At 37.1% G+C, this 15,161-nt stretch overlaps 1 protein-coding gene across 7 annotated transcripts in view; it reads left to right on the top strand.

The window, feature by feature from the left end:
- DPYD (dihydropyrimidine dehydrogenase) overlaps positions 1-15,161 on the top strand; it is a 349,713-nt gene that overhangs the window by 206,889 nt on the left and 127,663 nt on the right. For all 7 annotated transcript variants that reach the window (XM_085586539.1, XM_085586538.1, XM_085586535.1 and 4 more), the window contains one exon: positions 12,239-12,403. In XM_085586539.1, coding sequence (XP_085442665.1) covers positions 12,239-12,403 — 165 coding nt within the window. The remainder of the gene's footprint in view (positions 1-12,238; positions 12,404-15,161) is intronic.

The following is a 15,161-nucleotide window of genomic DNA, read 5'->3' as shown; positions in this document are numbered from 1 at the left end:
TTGAAAGAATGTTGTCAGTTATTTGATTTGCCTTTATTTAGCCCAAATCTGTTCTGAAAAGTATTTCAACTACCTTTTTTTTGTCTGGGAACATAAAATCTAACAGTTGCCATGCAATACTCTTACATGTGTCCTTACTCTCATAGCCAATACAAAAAGGAAAATGCTTGGGCTTTTTTAAGAATTTCTAGGTAGAGGAAATCTCCAGTAAAAATGAAAATCTATTTTAAAGATCCTCTATAAAATGTAGTGCTGAATTAAAATGGGTCTGAATCTCTTACAAAATGTTAAAATGCTGAGTTAAAATTCACAGGGGCTGATATTTTCATGGTTTGTTTATCCTCATGATTATGTTATCCAGATCTCTGTATAATCAGGCTCTGAGAATGTGGCTTATCCTTGAAATCCCTGATCTTACAAAAGACCCTTTGACTTCCAGAGGACTTTTACATAGAAGAAGATAGAAGGAATATGTTTAAAACAAAGTTAATGTTCAAGAGCTCAGTTATCAAAGTAGTAATCTGTGGTTAGATTATCATTGGACTGTAAAGGAAAATAGTCCTTTAAATACTTCCACTTTCCCTATACCTTTTTTCCTACAACTTGAAATTATTTAGTGTTATCTGGAGGACTGACACTTTTAGAGTTATATACCTAACTATTTAAACAGCAACCAAATAGAATTGGTATTGTTTCCTAACATTTCTGACCCCTAAATACACAGTACTGTTAATCAATGCTTGTAGTATTTAACATTCTTAATCCAAATGGAAAAAGCAAATACGTAAGTAGGTTCAAGACATACCTCAATATTTGCAATTCATCCCCAGCAGAAAATTTAAATACATGCTTGAAGGAAGTAATGTGACTCTCATTCTAATTAATCAATCCAGCAATAAAAAATATTTTGGATTATATATAAATTTAAATGTAACTTTGGTGATCTGTAACCCCTGATGTTGATTCTTTATGCAAGAATTTTAGCAAGTCTTTAAATAGGATTGTAGTTAAAACATTTTTATTCTTGAAGAAATCATATATTTTTTCCCTGAAGGAAGGCATCTAGTCTCCCTTCCTCCTATGAGAATATAATAGTCTTGATTTACTTAAAGAAATCTGGATGAAAATATTTTAGTGATAGTTCACAGTTTACTAATGGAGTTTAACAAAACAGCCTCTAGGAACAGCTAGAAATACATTGATTATATGGCTTCCCTGTGAGAAAACAGTAATTAAAATTATATCACAGATTCTATCAGGACATGTTAATATTTAATTAGGCAATAAATGAGCTTGGTACAGGTGTCCAGAGTTGTTGACAGGAGCTTTTTCAATCCATGTAGGACTGTCTCTTAAATAAAGTTACCGCTTTGCGTTTTTCCAGTATGAAGTTACATGCCTAATTAGCAGCAATTAGTATTACAGCATTAGAATTATGAGATGAACTGCAATTCTCTTCTATTTTTCTTCTAGAGGAGCTCATTCTGTGGTCTAGTGTGTCTTGGCTTCTAGGTCATCCTGTTAGGAACCTCCTGATGCTGATGCTGCTCTATTGCCTTCTTACAGTAATTTGTGTAGCAATTAGAAAACAATAATATAGACACCAACATTGAGTTTTCTCTAATGATGATGTTTGAAAAAAAACTATATTAATTTGGCCTCCCCATCAAGTACAAGAAGAGAATTTGTATTCTCCTTGTAAGCATGGCACCCTTTAGTGAAGTCTGTCAAACTTGCTGCTGCAAGCATGTGATATAATTCTTTCTCTTTCCTGGATCTTATTTCTTCTTAAGGGTCTTACCTGTGTTGCTTCCTCACTGATTTTCTTAGACTCCCACTTCTATAAGTGCCTTTTCATTCCAATTTCATGAGACCATTCAATAGCACTCATCTAGAAAGAAGTTTTAAGAATTACTGCTCCTTTATTTGGTCAATTAAATGCATTTACTTCACAGCAAGTTTTGATCACTGATTAGAGGATGATATTCCCTAACAGCTGAAAATGGGCTAATATTTTTAGATGTCTGTAAAATAATTAATTTGTTAAGACAAGCTAAATTTTTATGATCTAAATCCACTGTAGTCCTAAGGGTAAGCATTATAGACTGCGTTATATATGCATTCAATTCCACTTTTGTGAATCTACACAAGTCCTTAGAAGCCACGGTACAGAAATATCAGTTTAGGATGCAGCTCAAAAGCTGCTATCAGTGCAGATATTTTGTTTGTGCATGTACTTCTATTTATTTTATTCTCTTCTCCTCAAATCATTAGCATTGCAGCATTTTGCATTGTGATTTTCTGTTCTTGTGACCTCTAACTGAAAATTAATTAATATTTTAAGGCAATTATTGAACGTTTTTCTCATCAGCCAGCTAAAGCAACCATTCATTGATTAGGTAGTTTACTATATCAAAACACCAAGACCCAACAGTCATGGAATCATTAGGCTGGCAAAGAACCTTAGGATCATCCAGTCCAACTAATAACCCTGAACTGCAAAACCAGATCCGAAAGTGAATGCCTGCATAGAGATTCAACTTTCTTTCAAAAACTCTAAGTTCTACTTCTCTCTTCTTTGATAGGTGTAGTTTTTGACTACAATACATTTTGACAGCAGAAATTTAATCATGTCCTTCTGCTTAGACCTTTATCAGAAAGCTGATAAAATGTGTGCTCACTCTGTTCGCTACCAAGAAATTTTTAAAATGTCCTTCAGGTTTTTTTTCTTTCTTTCCTTTCCGTCCCTCACTTCCCTGTCTCACAGAGAAACTGATATAAAGCTGATGAGAATTTGGATTTGCTTTGAAAGCATCTTTTGTTCAAAGACTAATTTTAACCTTGTGATAGAAATTGCTTTTTGTATTCTGTTGAATGTGATCTCTAGTAATTGTTTGTCAAGACAAAGTGCTGTAGGACATAATGCATTTTAAAAATTATCTTTTGTAATTACAGTAGAAGTGCCCTTATATTCTAATGCCTAGAAAACAAGTAAGTATGTAAAAAAAACAAAAAGAGAAAAAGGTTAATCTTTAAATTTTAAAGCAATATGGCCTTGTATTGTTAAAAGTGGCATTTTTTTAAACTGCTGAAGTAAATGTAATTGTCAGCAAAGATCAAATACTTCATTTACATATGAAATATACAACTCAACTAGAAAATATCTGTAAATTTTACATAAATATTATAGTTGCTATTCTATTTTTTGTACTTTTACTCCTAATTTGCGTTGCATTTGAATCTCCTAATTTATTATTTTAGCAAGCTTAAGTTATAGTATTGCAACTTGGAAACAAACTTTGTCAGAATTTAAAAAGTTTGGGGGTTGGCTTTTCTTATAAGCAAGGGCAGCAAACCACTCCTATTTGACTTACAGTGGGGAAGGGATTGTTCCACAATTATTCTGAAAAATAAAAGAGTAGGTTTTTTTTTCATACAGTGATCTAGTGAGATTATCTAAAGGGCTTGGGATTTTGCTGTCTTCATCACAAGTTATGGGTACTGATGGCCTTCTGTCTGGGAATTGCATTAGTGAGGAAGGTGTGCTGAGCAAGCAGCAGTGATAAAAGCTTAGGTAGAAATGAAGTTCAGTGTCTGTAAATTTTGAAGTTTCTCATGCGTTCTCATGGTTAAATCTTAAAGAACTAATGAGACAGTATAGAAAAACATTAAATATATGGTAACTAAACCTCTAACTTGTCATTTGTCGTTCACACAATATGAGTGGTTCAGCAGTTTTTCTCCAAAGTCCTGACACATTGCTTTTTCCCTTATGGGGCTGCAGTTTTCTGTGCTAACTTAGTGATTTGCAAAGCCAGCTTACTCACTGAAGCTGTAGTGTTAAATTGATTTAATAAACACAAATGTGATAGTTTAATGTTGTAAAAGCATTTATGAGGCAATGGTCTGTTTTTTTAAAAAATAGTTTGTTTAACTCAGATTATTCATGTCAAGAAATAGAGGAGAATATTAAGGAAGATTTCCAAGCACTGTTTGTGTTCCAGACTTCTGGAATATATGTACAGATTTGGGTACTTTCATCTTTGCAAACACAGAACAAACAGACATCAAAAGAAAAATAAAAAATATTTTTAAGGTATCCTTTTCCCCTCTATAGCATAAAAGATCTTGTATGTAAAAGCTGAAGAAGCACAATTGTAAGTTACAGCAAGGTTCCTTTTCAAGTTGTTTTCTGTGCTAGTGGAGAGATCAAAACTCTTATGCATTGAATCACCAGTGTGAAAAATACTGGGAGACTGAGGCAGTAATATGTTTTTACATTCAGTTCTTATTTTGCTGAAGAAACTTAAAAACAATTACTTAACATCATATGACTGTTATATATTATTTGTCTTCAAGGAAAGGAGATCAATGAAGAGGAAAGAGAGGGCTAGGTGTAGACTTCATTGACAAAAGCCATGAAGAAAAAAAAGAGGTGTCTTTATGGTACTATATGTTTCATACCTAATGGTGGAGAGATTAGAGTTTCTGCATGGTGGGATGTTTGGAGATAAGTTTTTCTCTTCAGGGTGGTTTTCATTTTTAAAAATTGGCTCTGTGTGCGCTGAGGGAAGGAGAAGGAGAGAGGAAGTGACATAGATGAGCTTTTGTGCTTGTATCAAAGAAAAAAGTCTGACCTATTCCCTCACTAAAAAAAATGGTAAATGCAGGTGTAAGAAATTCAACAGACAGCACTATGTGCAACATAGCAGTGGTTTGTACGCTGGAAGGTGCCAACCAGTGGCTACATCAAACCTCCTTGGGCAGAGATCATAGGCAAATTTTCTTGCTTTTCTCAAAACATTGGAAGCCAGTAAATCTTCCAATGTCTTGCAAAAATTCTACTCTACTAGATAAAGTCTTGTAACTGTTGGAATGATTTTGTGTTTGTAGAGGTCCTTACTGCACATTTATCTTCCAGTTCGGCTGGAAAAAATTCTGACTTCGGAAATTCAGGACAGTGAGTCAGTGCTTTGGGCCCATAAAAGAAACCCTGCAGGGATGTAGCATGTCTGAGTTCTGATGGAGAGGAGGGGAGGAACAAGTCGGAAAGGTTCTATAGGAACAGCGCTGTGTGCAGTGGTATTGTTGCTTCAGGTTTCACTTGCCTTTTGTGGATGGTTAAAACTCCAGAAGGGGTGATACTAGACACAGTCTGGCTAGACAGCTGAGTCACAGAAGAGGCAAATCATCACAAGACCTTGAGTGAGAGTTGGCAGGGAATTACGAGGACATAAGTCTGTGATGCCGTTCTTATCTATGAGGGTGTGCAAACAGCAGTGAGCCAGATTTCCAGAATGCTTTAACTACTGTGATATTAGGCAGAAAAAGGCAAAGTCTCCCCCATATTTTCACAGAGGTGAAATTGTAATGAAGTTCTACTAGGGAACTTTGACTAGGGTAGTTAGGGAAAATGATGTTGGGGGGTTGATTAAAGCATTTAGAAAATAAGCTCGAAAAACATTTCACACATACTAGATATTGAAGTATATAGAACCTTTTCAATATATTTTTGAAATGTTGATGAGAAAAGCACATCATAATGGTTAAATAACTGCATTTTTTAGCTACTCTGTTTTGTTAATAATTTAAAGAAGGTGATTTATTGAACATAGTAAGGTAGGAACTTAGATTTGAACTGTTTTTTTACATTGCGGTTTACTATGTACTAATTTTAAGTATGCTGTTTTGAAATACTAGACTTAAATTACCTTAATAAGGTATTTATTTAGATTTCTCCTTCACAAAGAAGCCATTGTGGCTGCTTTGGTGCTCACTTTGACATTTAATGAGCAGCAACCCCAAGAATGTACAGATGCATACTCCACTTGGCAAGTATAACGCCCTCCTTTCCTAGAAGAAAGGAAGGTTGAATAAATTAACTTTGTTAGAAATAGTAATCTGCTCATTGTGTTTAATCTTTTTTCTCATATTAATGAAAAGAAACTGACAATGGTCACTAATTCCTATCTGCTTTCATATGTTAGAGCTGAGAAAAGCTTAATTTGAAGTATGAAGTGACTTTCATTGACTTTGGGGGCCAACACTGCAAGTTCTCTGTGTCACTTAGAAGTCTCTCAGAGTGAAGAAAACTCAGGTTAACACTTGTTACAGTGTCATTAAATACATTTTTAAAATCTAAAAATCTTGTCTGAAACCTTAATTGTGCTGCAGTCATTTAGATTGTGGAACACCTGTACTTCAGGAGTGAATAGTTGTACAATTGCTTAATATATTAATAAAAGTTACAATTATTTTTTTTCTATATCCAGAATAAAAAATGCCGGGTGTTCTCTTTAACAACTGTCATGTCAAAGGGGTGATTTTCTCAAACCATTTGTGTTGGATTAGTCTGTCACTGCCACAGGAAAGCCAGTGCCCTTGTGCCACACCAGTCTGTCAGTGTCCCATTACAGGGGCCCTTCACTGAGCAGGCACTGGATCAGAGGGCAGCTCCACTGACGTGTTCGGGGTCACACAGCAGAAGAGACAGCCCTTCCTGGGGCTCCACAGTGGAGTTAGTGACCCACTGCAGCACCCCCAGTGCCCTTGAACTCCCACTAACAGTGTACAGAATGACCTTCTTTATTAATATAATAGAAGATTGTGACAGGTTAAGGTTCAAAGATTACTGGTAATAGTGTCTGGCTGCAAGATTGTATTCAAAGCAGTGTATGGATAAGCTCTAATTCCTAGCAAAACCTAGCTTGAGACAATCAGTGTACATAAAAATACAGTTCTTACCCAATAGGCATCCCTATGGGGGAGAAGAGGGCTCCCTTTGACTGAAACCAGAATTGTGATGGAGTATTCCCTATCTTCTCCCCATTTTTAACTTACTTTTTTACTATTTTTTTTTATGTTTGGGCAGAGCATGTACTGTGAGTGGGAAGTTAGGTATGTTGACTGCATTCTATCTGGGAAGTAGCAACCACATTTTCTTCCTATAATTTTCCATACTGTTATAACTGTGTCTGTAACTTCCCACTCCTCTCCATATTCTGTTTCATCCCCCCCTTAGCATGTACATTAACTGCAATTTTTGTAATTTTCTTTAATTTTACCCCTCTTTTCCCCACAGCAACCCTGTTCTTTCAAGTGTTGATTAACATACTTTTAGCAGAAATATTTTGAAAAAAATTGGGTGGAAAAAGAATGTTTTGAGCTCTGAAAATCAATAGGAACACATCAGAGCTTTGATATGAAAAATCATACAGACTTAGTCTCTTGGTTCTTATTATATTATTATGTATCTTTTATTGTATTTACCTAGTATAACTACATCAGCTGAATAGGCATGAGATGGCACAACTCTTGAGAGACTGCTTTTCTGCAACTGGCCTCTTAAAATGTTTTCTCCAAATACTTATTTTTTCTTTTTTTTTTCCCTTTTTTTTTAGTTTCTAAGAGACATGATTATGAAATAAAAAGTGAACTCAGTTAATGAAGAACTTCTTGGTTCCCCTAAAACAATACATCTGAGAGAGAGGTGAATGGCTTGATTAATTTCTACATGTCATTAGCTTCCATGCCCTCAGATGACAATGTTAATATTCACAATGTGAATTATTTCTCAGCTGATTGGTTTAGGAGGAACACACAATACGTGTACTTATTCCTTGATCTAGTACTGTGCCAAATAACCCTGTGGATGCCCTAAAACTTGAAATGCCCCTGCTGTCCTGCTTTTATTGGTCATTATAGGCAGCATGGTTGAGATTTTACAGTGCAAACATCTGTAGTAATTGCCACTGCAAATGTGAACAGTGTGAAGCAAAGCAAAATCCAGAATGACTAGTAAGGTATGGACTGATATATTGATACATGCCTAAATAAATTTAGCTGACTAAAAGCTGCTGAGTGTCTGGACTTTATCTTTAAACTGTTGTCTCAAATCTCCCAGCCAATTAGACTTAAGTAGTTTAGAATTCAATGATCTGATTGCAGAGTTCAGAGATTATTAGAGCAAATGGGGCCTGATCAATGCCTTGGGTCATCTTTTCAGAGTGTTAATTAATTAATCAACAGGAACAGAAATATATGTGTAATGCAAATTAAGTCAGTCTCAAGTTACTAGAATACCAAAATTGGTCATACACAGGAGAGGGGGAATCCAAAAGCAGCAGGATATTAGTGCTTTTATCTGTGTAACACCACTTTCTTTGGTGATGTCCTGAACTAGAGATATTTGAAGGATTAGAGTGATTGTTTCTGCTGTGCTGTCCTGGAGGAGTGAATAAGCTTTTCAGGCAATGGAAGAATTCAGTAACTGAAATATTCATGATTCAAAGTCAGCCCTTGATTCTATTTGTTGTCACTGTTTCTCTTCTTTTACATTAACCCCCCAAACCAGGTTCTTTTGCTGCAATCTAGTACCAAATACAGTTTCCCTAATCCCCAAGTCCACATTGAATTGCAATATTTCCCCATGAAACAAAATAATTTTATGTGGTATTTTCTGTTTTCTTTGCCAGTTGTTTCTTCAGGTTGTTTGGATTCTTTTCCCCCACAGCTTTGTCTTCTAGTGTGGAGTGACATAAGCTTTGTTCTCCCCTAGTTTCTCCTTATTAAAAGTCTTCTATCTTTGGTCTTCAGAGTACATGAAAATGCTGTGTTGTTTTTCTCAAGGACCATACATCGCCTCCCTTGAATGAGGGAGTTAGATGCTTGATTTGTTTTGGACACTGGAGACATTCTTCTATTCCTGTATGTGGACCTCTCTTTTCACCTGCATGCAGGAACCAGGCCAACTTATTGCTCAGGTCATCTCTCTGTTGAGAACCAGTAAAGTTCTTAGGTTCAAACCCTGAAGTACTTCCTGTCAGGCTTCTTGCTTCAGTTCTGTTGTGGCTTTTTATGCACACAGTAATTTTTATTAACAATAAAAGGGTTGTGTGCATAGTTGGGATAAAAGGTAAAAAATGGGGTTTCAGAAAAGAAAATGAATTATCAGTGGCAGAATTTGGCCTCATAATTCCTACAAACAGGAAAAGTCAGTGTTCAATTAAAACTCCAGAAGGTGGTTTTTCACAAACCCCTTGGACTGGAGCACAAGGGCTACTTCAGCTGCTCTTTCATTACCTGCTGGTTTTGGAGACAGCAATAGCAATTGGCCAGACACCAGAATTTCCTGTTATAATGAAACAACCTGTGGTACCATGTAAAACTTGTTCCTAAAACCAAGGGCCATGAAGTTGGCTAAGCCCAGCCAATGGATCCTTTGCCCAACTTTTCCCTTGTTCAGCTTTCTCATAACCATGGCAGGATACAAAAGATGAAGAGGTTGGTTAGGCAAGTTCTGTGTGGGTACTTCACACTCATCTCAGAGAGACAATTTTCTATTCTGTCATTTGTGTGATTTTATTTTGTATGTACATAGACAGATTCCTTGAATCATCACGTAAGTTATAAATTCCATTTTGTTTCCATGAACTGTGAGTCTCTCTGTGCCTGGGGCTGTCATGTGCTAACAAGAGACAGGAAGAGTGCCAGAGTGTCAGTCATTACAGACTCTTTCCATCTAGTTTACTCTTAACTAGGAGGGGCACATGAGGAACAAGAGCTTAAATAAGGGCAGCATATCCCTCCCACAGGGAACCAAGACAAAGCAACCAGGTGGTAGTGCTTGGATTTCAGAGCCAGGAAGGATTTTTGGAAGCAGAAATGGCTTGGTCAGGAAAGATAAAGCGATGCATGGACACACCAGAGAGGTCTTGAGACACAGAGGTGGTGGGGAGGCAGTGGAAGGCCCTTCTTCTTCGTTGGAAGAAACGAATGTCTGTGCTTCTGGGGAATGGGAGGGGAAGGTCCCTGAGCACCAAAGGGGATCTCAAAAAATCTCAAGGAAAATTCAACAGTGAGGAAACGTAGGCAGAGAGATGTATGTGTGTTTACTACTTCATATGGTTCAGTGTCTCTCTTGTGGTCATTAAAATGAAGAATGGCTGTTTTTGAGACAGTTTGCAAAGTCTGTGTGTTCCCTGATTCAGCTCTGTGGGATCCTGGAGAGAGAAATTGTCACTCAGATGTTGGCTGTAACTGAGCTCTGGGAAAGAGCGTCAAAGCCATGGGGTGTCAGCCACAGTTGCAGGGTCTAAGCCAGGGTCTCCTTTTAGAAAGGAGAAGAGATTACCTGGAACCCAAGGCAGATAGGAAAACTTCAGCATGTTTTTATGTGGAAGCAGACAGAGGCTTTGAGAGAGCCTCACAAGAGCTATAATCTAGGCTGTAGTATCTCAGTCTTTGAATTCTTACCTGTAGTATAATGAAACTGAGTGAGGGAACACCAAGGCTTGCACATAGTGAGATAACAAGCAGGACCATTGGTGGCTCCAAGCATTATCTGGCAAACACAAGCACACAAGCGAGCCGCAAAATGGAAATCAGACCACGTACGTCATCGTAACTTGCACTAAACCCAGGAGTACCAATTCCCACCAGCAGACAGGCTGTTAGCTCAGGCTTAGTGCCACGCCACTGCAGCTACATAGCTGCTGACTGTTTGGAGCACGGGAGAAGCAGCCCCTGGCTGCGTGGCCAGGGTGACTCCCCTGCGCTGGCCCGGCTGTGCCCGAAGGACGCGGTCACGCTGCCAGGCCCCGCTGTGTTTGCTCACGGGGCACGGTGGCCGCTGTGCTCCTACAGCTTGCTGGGATGGAGGCGAAGTACAAGCTCCTCTGAGGCAATTTAAAAGGACTGAAATGCTCAAGGGGATAATGTGGAGCAAACTGATGCAAATGGTTCCTCTGCATAAACTGCAATTTTTGTAATTCGTTTAGGGAGCGAGGGGAGTGCATTTTGCTGCATGGTTTTGGTTTGCATAAATTCAAAAAATGTTCTTTTTTTTTTTTTCTGAAAATATATCGTAACTGTTGAGGGGGAGGTGAAGGTTTTGTGATGAAAGAAAATAATATAATAGGAAAACGGGGGATTAATGTGGTCTCCATGTTCCAGACATACTAGTTATGAAAATAGATGAACTGGTTAGATTACCTTGTATGATATGTAAATGGACATATAACTATCTTTCAATATAAAATATTAGTGCATATTTACTGTATAATAATTAATTCAACTTTATAAGCAAATTAAGATTGCCTCAAATTTACATACAATGTGAAGAAAAGTCCCTTTATCCTCTGTAACTGCAGCATTTGGCAGATTCAGGAATAAATAATCTTTTGTGGCAAGGGTATGCCTTATCAAACATATGCAGATCAGTGCTAATTAATGCTAATTAAGGTTTCCTGTCTATCTAGCTGGAAAAACGTCCAAATGTTATGAAATCCAGTTAGTATGCCTATTACCCTAATTGTTTTATACGGGATGGTTCTTAATTAAAATATGTAAATTTACCTTAATTGCTATATACTAATAGAGGTTCATGTTATCTCACTAAAAATGACAAGATGGTGAGGAGGGGTACTTAAACAAATAATTCTGATACGTTTGTAAATAAATGACCTTTACTCAAAATTATTTTTAATTGGAAATTGGCAAAAGGAACATTTTGCCATCTATGTTTCTCTTTAGTTTTAAATAATGTCAGAATTTATGGTTCTTTGTTAATATAGATCTGGTGACATTGCAGCTTAATTAAGACTACTAAACAAGTCAACATTTTGTGTGTTTACTACGTGTTTCAAAATTGTTTGCTAACCTCAAACTGACCTTCAGAAATGTCATACTTTACAATATTAATCTTTATTTTCACATTTTTTTTTGTTTGTGTGTTGATTTTTATCTCTTTAATCATATGGTTTTATATGTGAAGTTTGATGGTGAAGTTTGATTTGTGACTTTTGCTGGTGCCTGGCCCATGCCTTTGCAGCAGAGAGGGGCTGGTGAGCTGCACCTCTTTGAGCTTCACCTGTGACTGTAGGACAGGGACTTTGACCACCTTTGGGGGAATAGTTCCCATGTCTGCTGAGACATGACTGAGGCCCTCACAGGTTTCCACATAAGGTCTTGTATTTGGACAATATTTTGTATGGCAGTTCATAGGTATGCAATATTGGCATTTTCATTATAATTATCATGCCATTTCACACACAGAGCAAACATTTGTCTACTCTGATGTAATGAATGTAATTGGAGAATCTGATAATTTAGAGAACTGCCCTATGGTTGTAGCTTTTTTAAAAACACCTGGTACATTTTAGTCTGTATTATATGATATACATCATTAGCATAAACCTCACTTTGCAAAATCCACCTGAAAGTATTTCCTATTTTGCAGGATATTGTAACCAATGTTTCTCCAAGGATTGTGCGTGGAACTACTTCAGGTCCTCTGTATGGCCCAGGCCAAGGCTCTTTTCTAAACATTGAACTGATCAGCGAGAAAACAGCAGCATATTGGTGTAAAAGCATTGCTGAACTGAAGGCTGACTTTCCAAACCACGTAAGTGCCACTTAATCATAAAGATGCAACATATTTACTAGAGATTTCTAGTTTACAGGTCTATGAAACCCACAGATTTAGTATCTTTTCAGTAGAATGTAAATTGCTTTATTGAAATACAAATACACTGTTAAAAACCAGAAAAGCCCATCCAAACAATATTTATGACAGAAAATTCTGTGAAATTGCTGTCATGCAGAGGACAGTCATGATTTTTTAATTAGGTTGCTGTTTAATTTCAAATAGATAATATCAAGGGAAAGAGTTGATTCCAGTGTGATGCCCAGCAGTTCTGTTGTGAATAATTTTGTATTTAAGATCATATGTAATATATAATAAGAATTGTTACCGTGAATTTAATTTGATCATAAAATGAATATGTGTTCTTTTCATTATTAATCCAAATGTGAAAGATGCTTATAGTATTTTTATAAACAATTGAGTACTCTAGGTGAAAAAACCCAATACTTAAAGTTAACTTCACTACAAGGATAGAGTTTTGTTAGAGGCTCTTTGGCTGTGGGGAATATCTGTTTCTGCAAGGTAATAATCCCAATGAGGGCAATGACACCAGCTAGCTGACATAAATGGTTTTCAGCTACTTTTCTTGTGAATAAGGACAATGAGGCAGAAAGTAAAATTCTCTGACTAGAACTAGCAGTTGCAAAGCCTGCATATCTTCTATCTTGAAGTTATTACCTCCATGCTTCAACTATGAGCAAAATAAGTGAACATTCCTGTATATATTAAGACATGAAGATAAACAAGAGATTTCTTCTTATTCCTGGTGTTCAATGTGCACATCAGCAAGTATGAAAGTGTTTAAACTTTTCATATTGACAGTAGGAGTGCTGCATGTTTAATATCCTACTTCCTTGTGAATGGACTGTGTGTTTCTTTGCTGATATTCTCATCACTTTATTTACTGTGTCTGAGCTTCATTATAATGAAAGCATGAACCCAAAGATAATATCCTATTCCCTAATTTTGATTTTCACATCCTTTGTAAAAGTCCTGGGTATTGCATTCAGGCAGACTGTTGGCCATTTCTGCTGTGGGAATGCTGTCCCACTGCAGTCTTCACCAAAAATCCCTCACAGCACTTTATGCCCGAGATCAAACCATTCTCCTCTATGAGGAAAAGCACTAGCAGTATTTCAAAAGGAAGATTTGAATTTTCTGAGACCTAGCGTTGTGTGTGGGATGAAGAAGTCCCACTCTTCCAGAGTTCCTGGGGTGAACATCTTCTGATCATCCTTCATTATATGCGAGTTATTACTTTGAGAATGTGAATTCAGTTTCTGCACATTGGCTATGGCTGCTACTGTGGCATCTTTGAGGTTGGTAATGCCTGTGTGGGCACAGGGGAAGCAGCACCCAGCAGTAGACCTTGGCATTGCTTACACGGATTTTTAAAACATGACTGTGAACTCATCTAAGAACTGTCATATAATTATAATGGTAAATTTGTTGCTAACTGAAAACAGAATTTTGTTCAGAGGAGAAGTCTCTTGGTGCTTATTTTGAGATATTCTGTATAATTACAGCTCACAAAATTTTCTTCACCCAATTGCTGTTCACTCCTCTAGAAAGGGTTTTTCAACATTGTGTGTTTTATTAAAACCAAAACCAATTTCTGAGAACTGTTTACGTGAACTTAATTAATGAGCAAAGAGTTATATTTTCTGCTCAAATGAAGGCCAAACACATGAGGACACAAGTGATTACAGTAAAAACAAAACTTACCTTACTAAGGCGAATTTTAAAAGCAAATCAAGATATACACATAATTACTTTTGCTGTGAAATGCAAGTAAGTTAGATTAAGATTTATGTTACAGATGGAAAAGATATGAGCAAAATAGCCACCTCACTAGAAAATGATCCCACAACAGCATTATATCTCATGCCATTGGGAAGAAGCAAACCATAAAGGGCAGCTAAATTCCCCCAACAGAAGCTGGGATGTAAACTGAATTTTGCGATGTGTTGTGCAGAAGAGGACCACCAGTCACAGCTTTGTGGGTGATGCCACTTAACTGTGGCTGATGCCTTTGTAAATCTGGAACTAGCATCTCCCTTGTGCTGTCTTCAACCCCTGTAGTGGGTGGCCTCATTCTTTGTCTCTTCTGTCTTCTGATTCTTGCTTGTAGCTTGCAAATATCTCTGACTGGCAGTCTTTCCCTTTCTGCTCTTCTGTTAGCTCCTCCCTTTGACCCCAAACCCTAATTGAGGGAGAAGCTGCCACCACCAGCAACTTGCTTCAGTGCCACCAGCAGTGAATAAAATATTGTAAGGGTCCAAGCAGAGGTGTCTGGATTTTGTATGCTACCTGGTAAAGTATTATCAAAAGCTGCTTACTGGGGTCAACCTACCACAGGTGGGAAATGCATGAATGTCAGTTCACAACTGGGCCAGAACTGGGACATGCAGTGGTTAAAGTGTTTTAATTATTGGGGTGAAAGAACTAACACTAATGTCACAACAAGTCACACTTTCGTATTTTATTCACCAAGGGAATACCTGGTTATATGTTGTATTGGTGTACTGTTCAGCCAAAATGTGGCTGAAAAAATGACAGAGTATGGTACATTCAAGAAATTAGTAGGAAATATAAATTCAGCCAAGTACAACTCACCTAATGATATGAACCAGAATTAAAATGATGCAGAAAAAAAAATTGCTTTTATGTTAGCAAATGTCTGTAAAATTTAATCACTGGGAAATGGCTGAGAAAGTTGGAAAAAAAGTTATAAAGC

This window comes from Lonchura striata, chromosome 8, assembly GCF_050655825.1.
Source record: "Lonchura striata isolate lonStrDom1 chromosome 8, ASM5065582v1, whole genome shotgun sequence".
Taxonomy (NCBI): Eukaryota; Metazoa; Chordata; class Aves; order Passeriformes; family Estrildidae; genus Lonchura; species Lonchura striata.
This window is presented reverse-complemented; position numbering and strand designations above follow the sequence as displayed.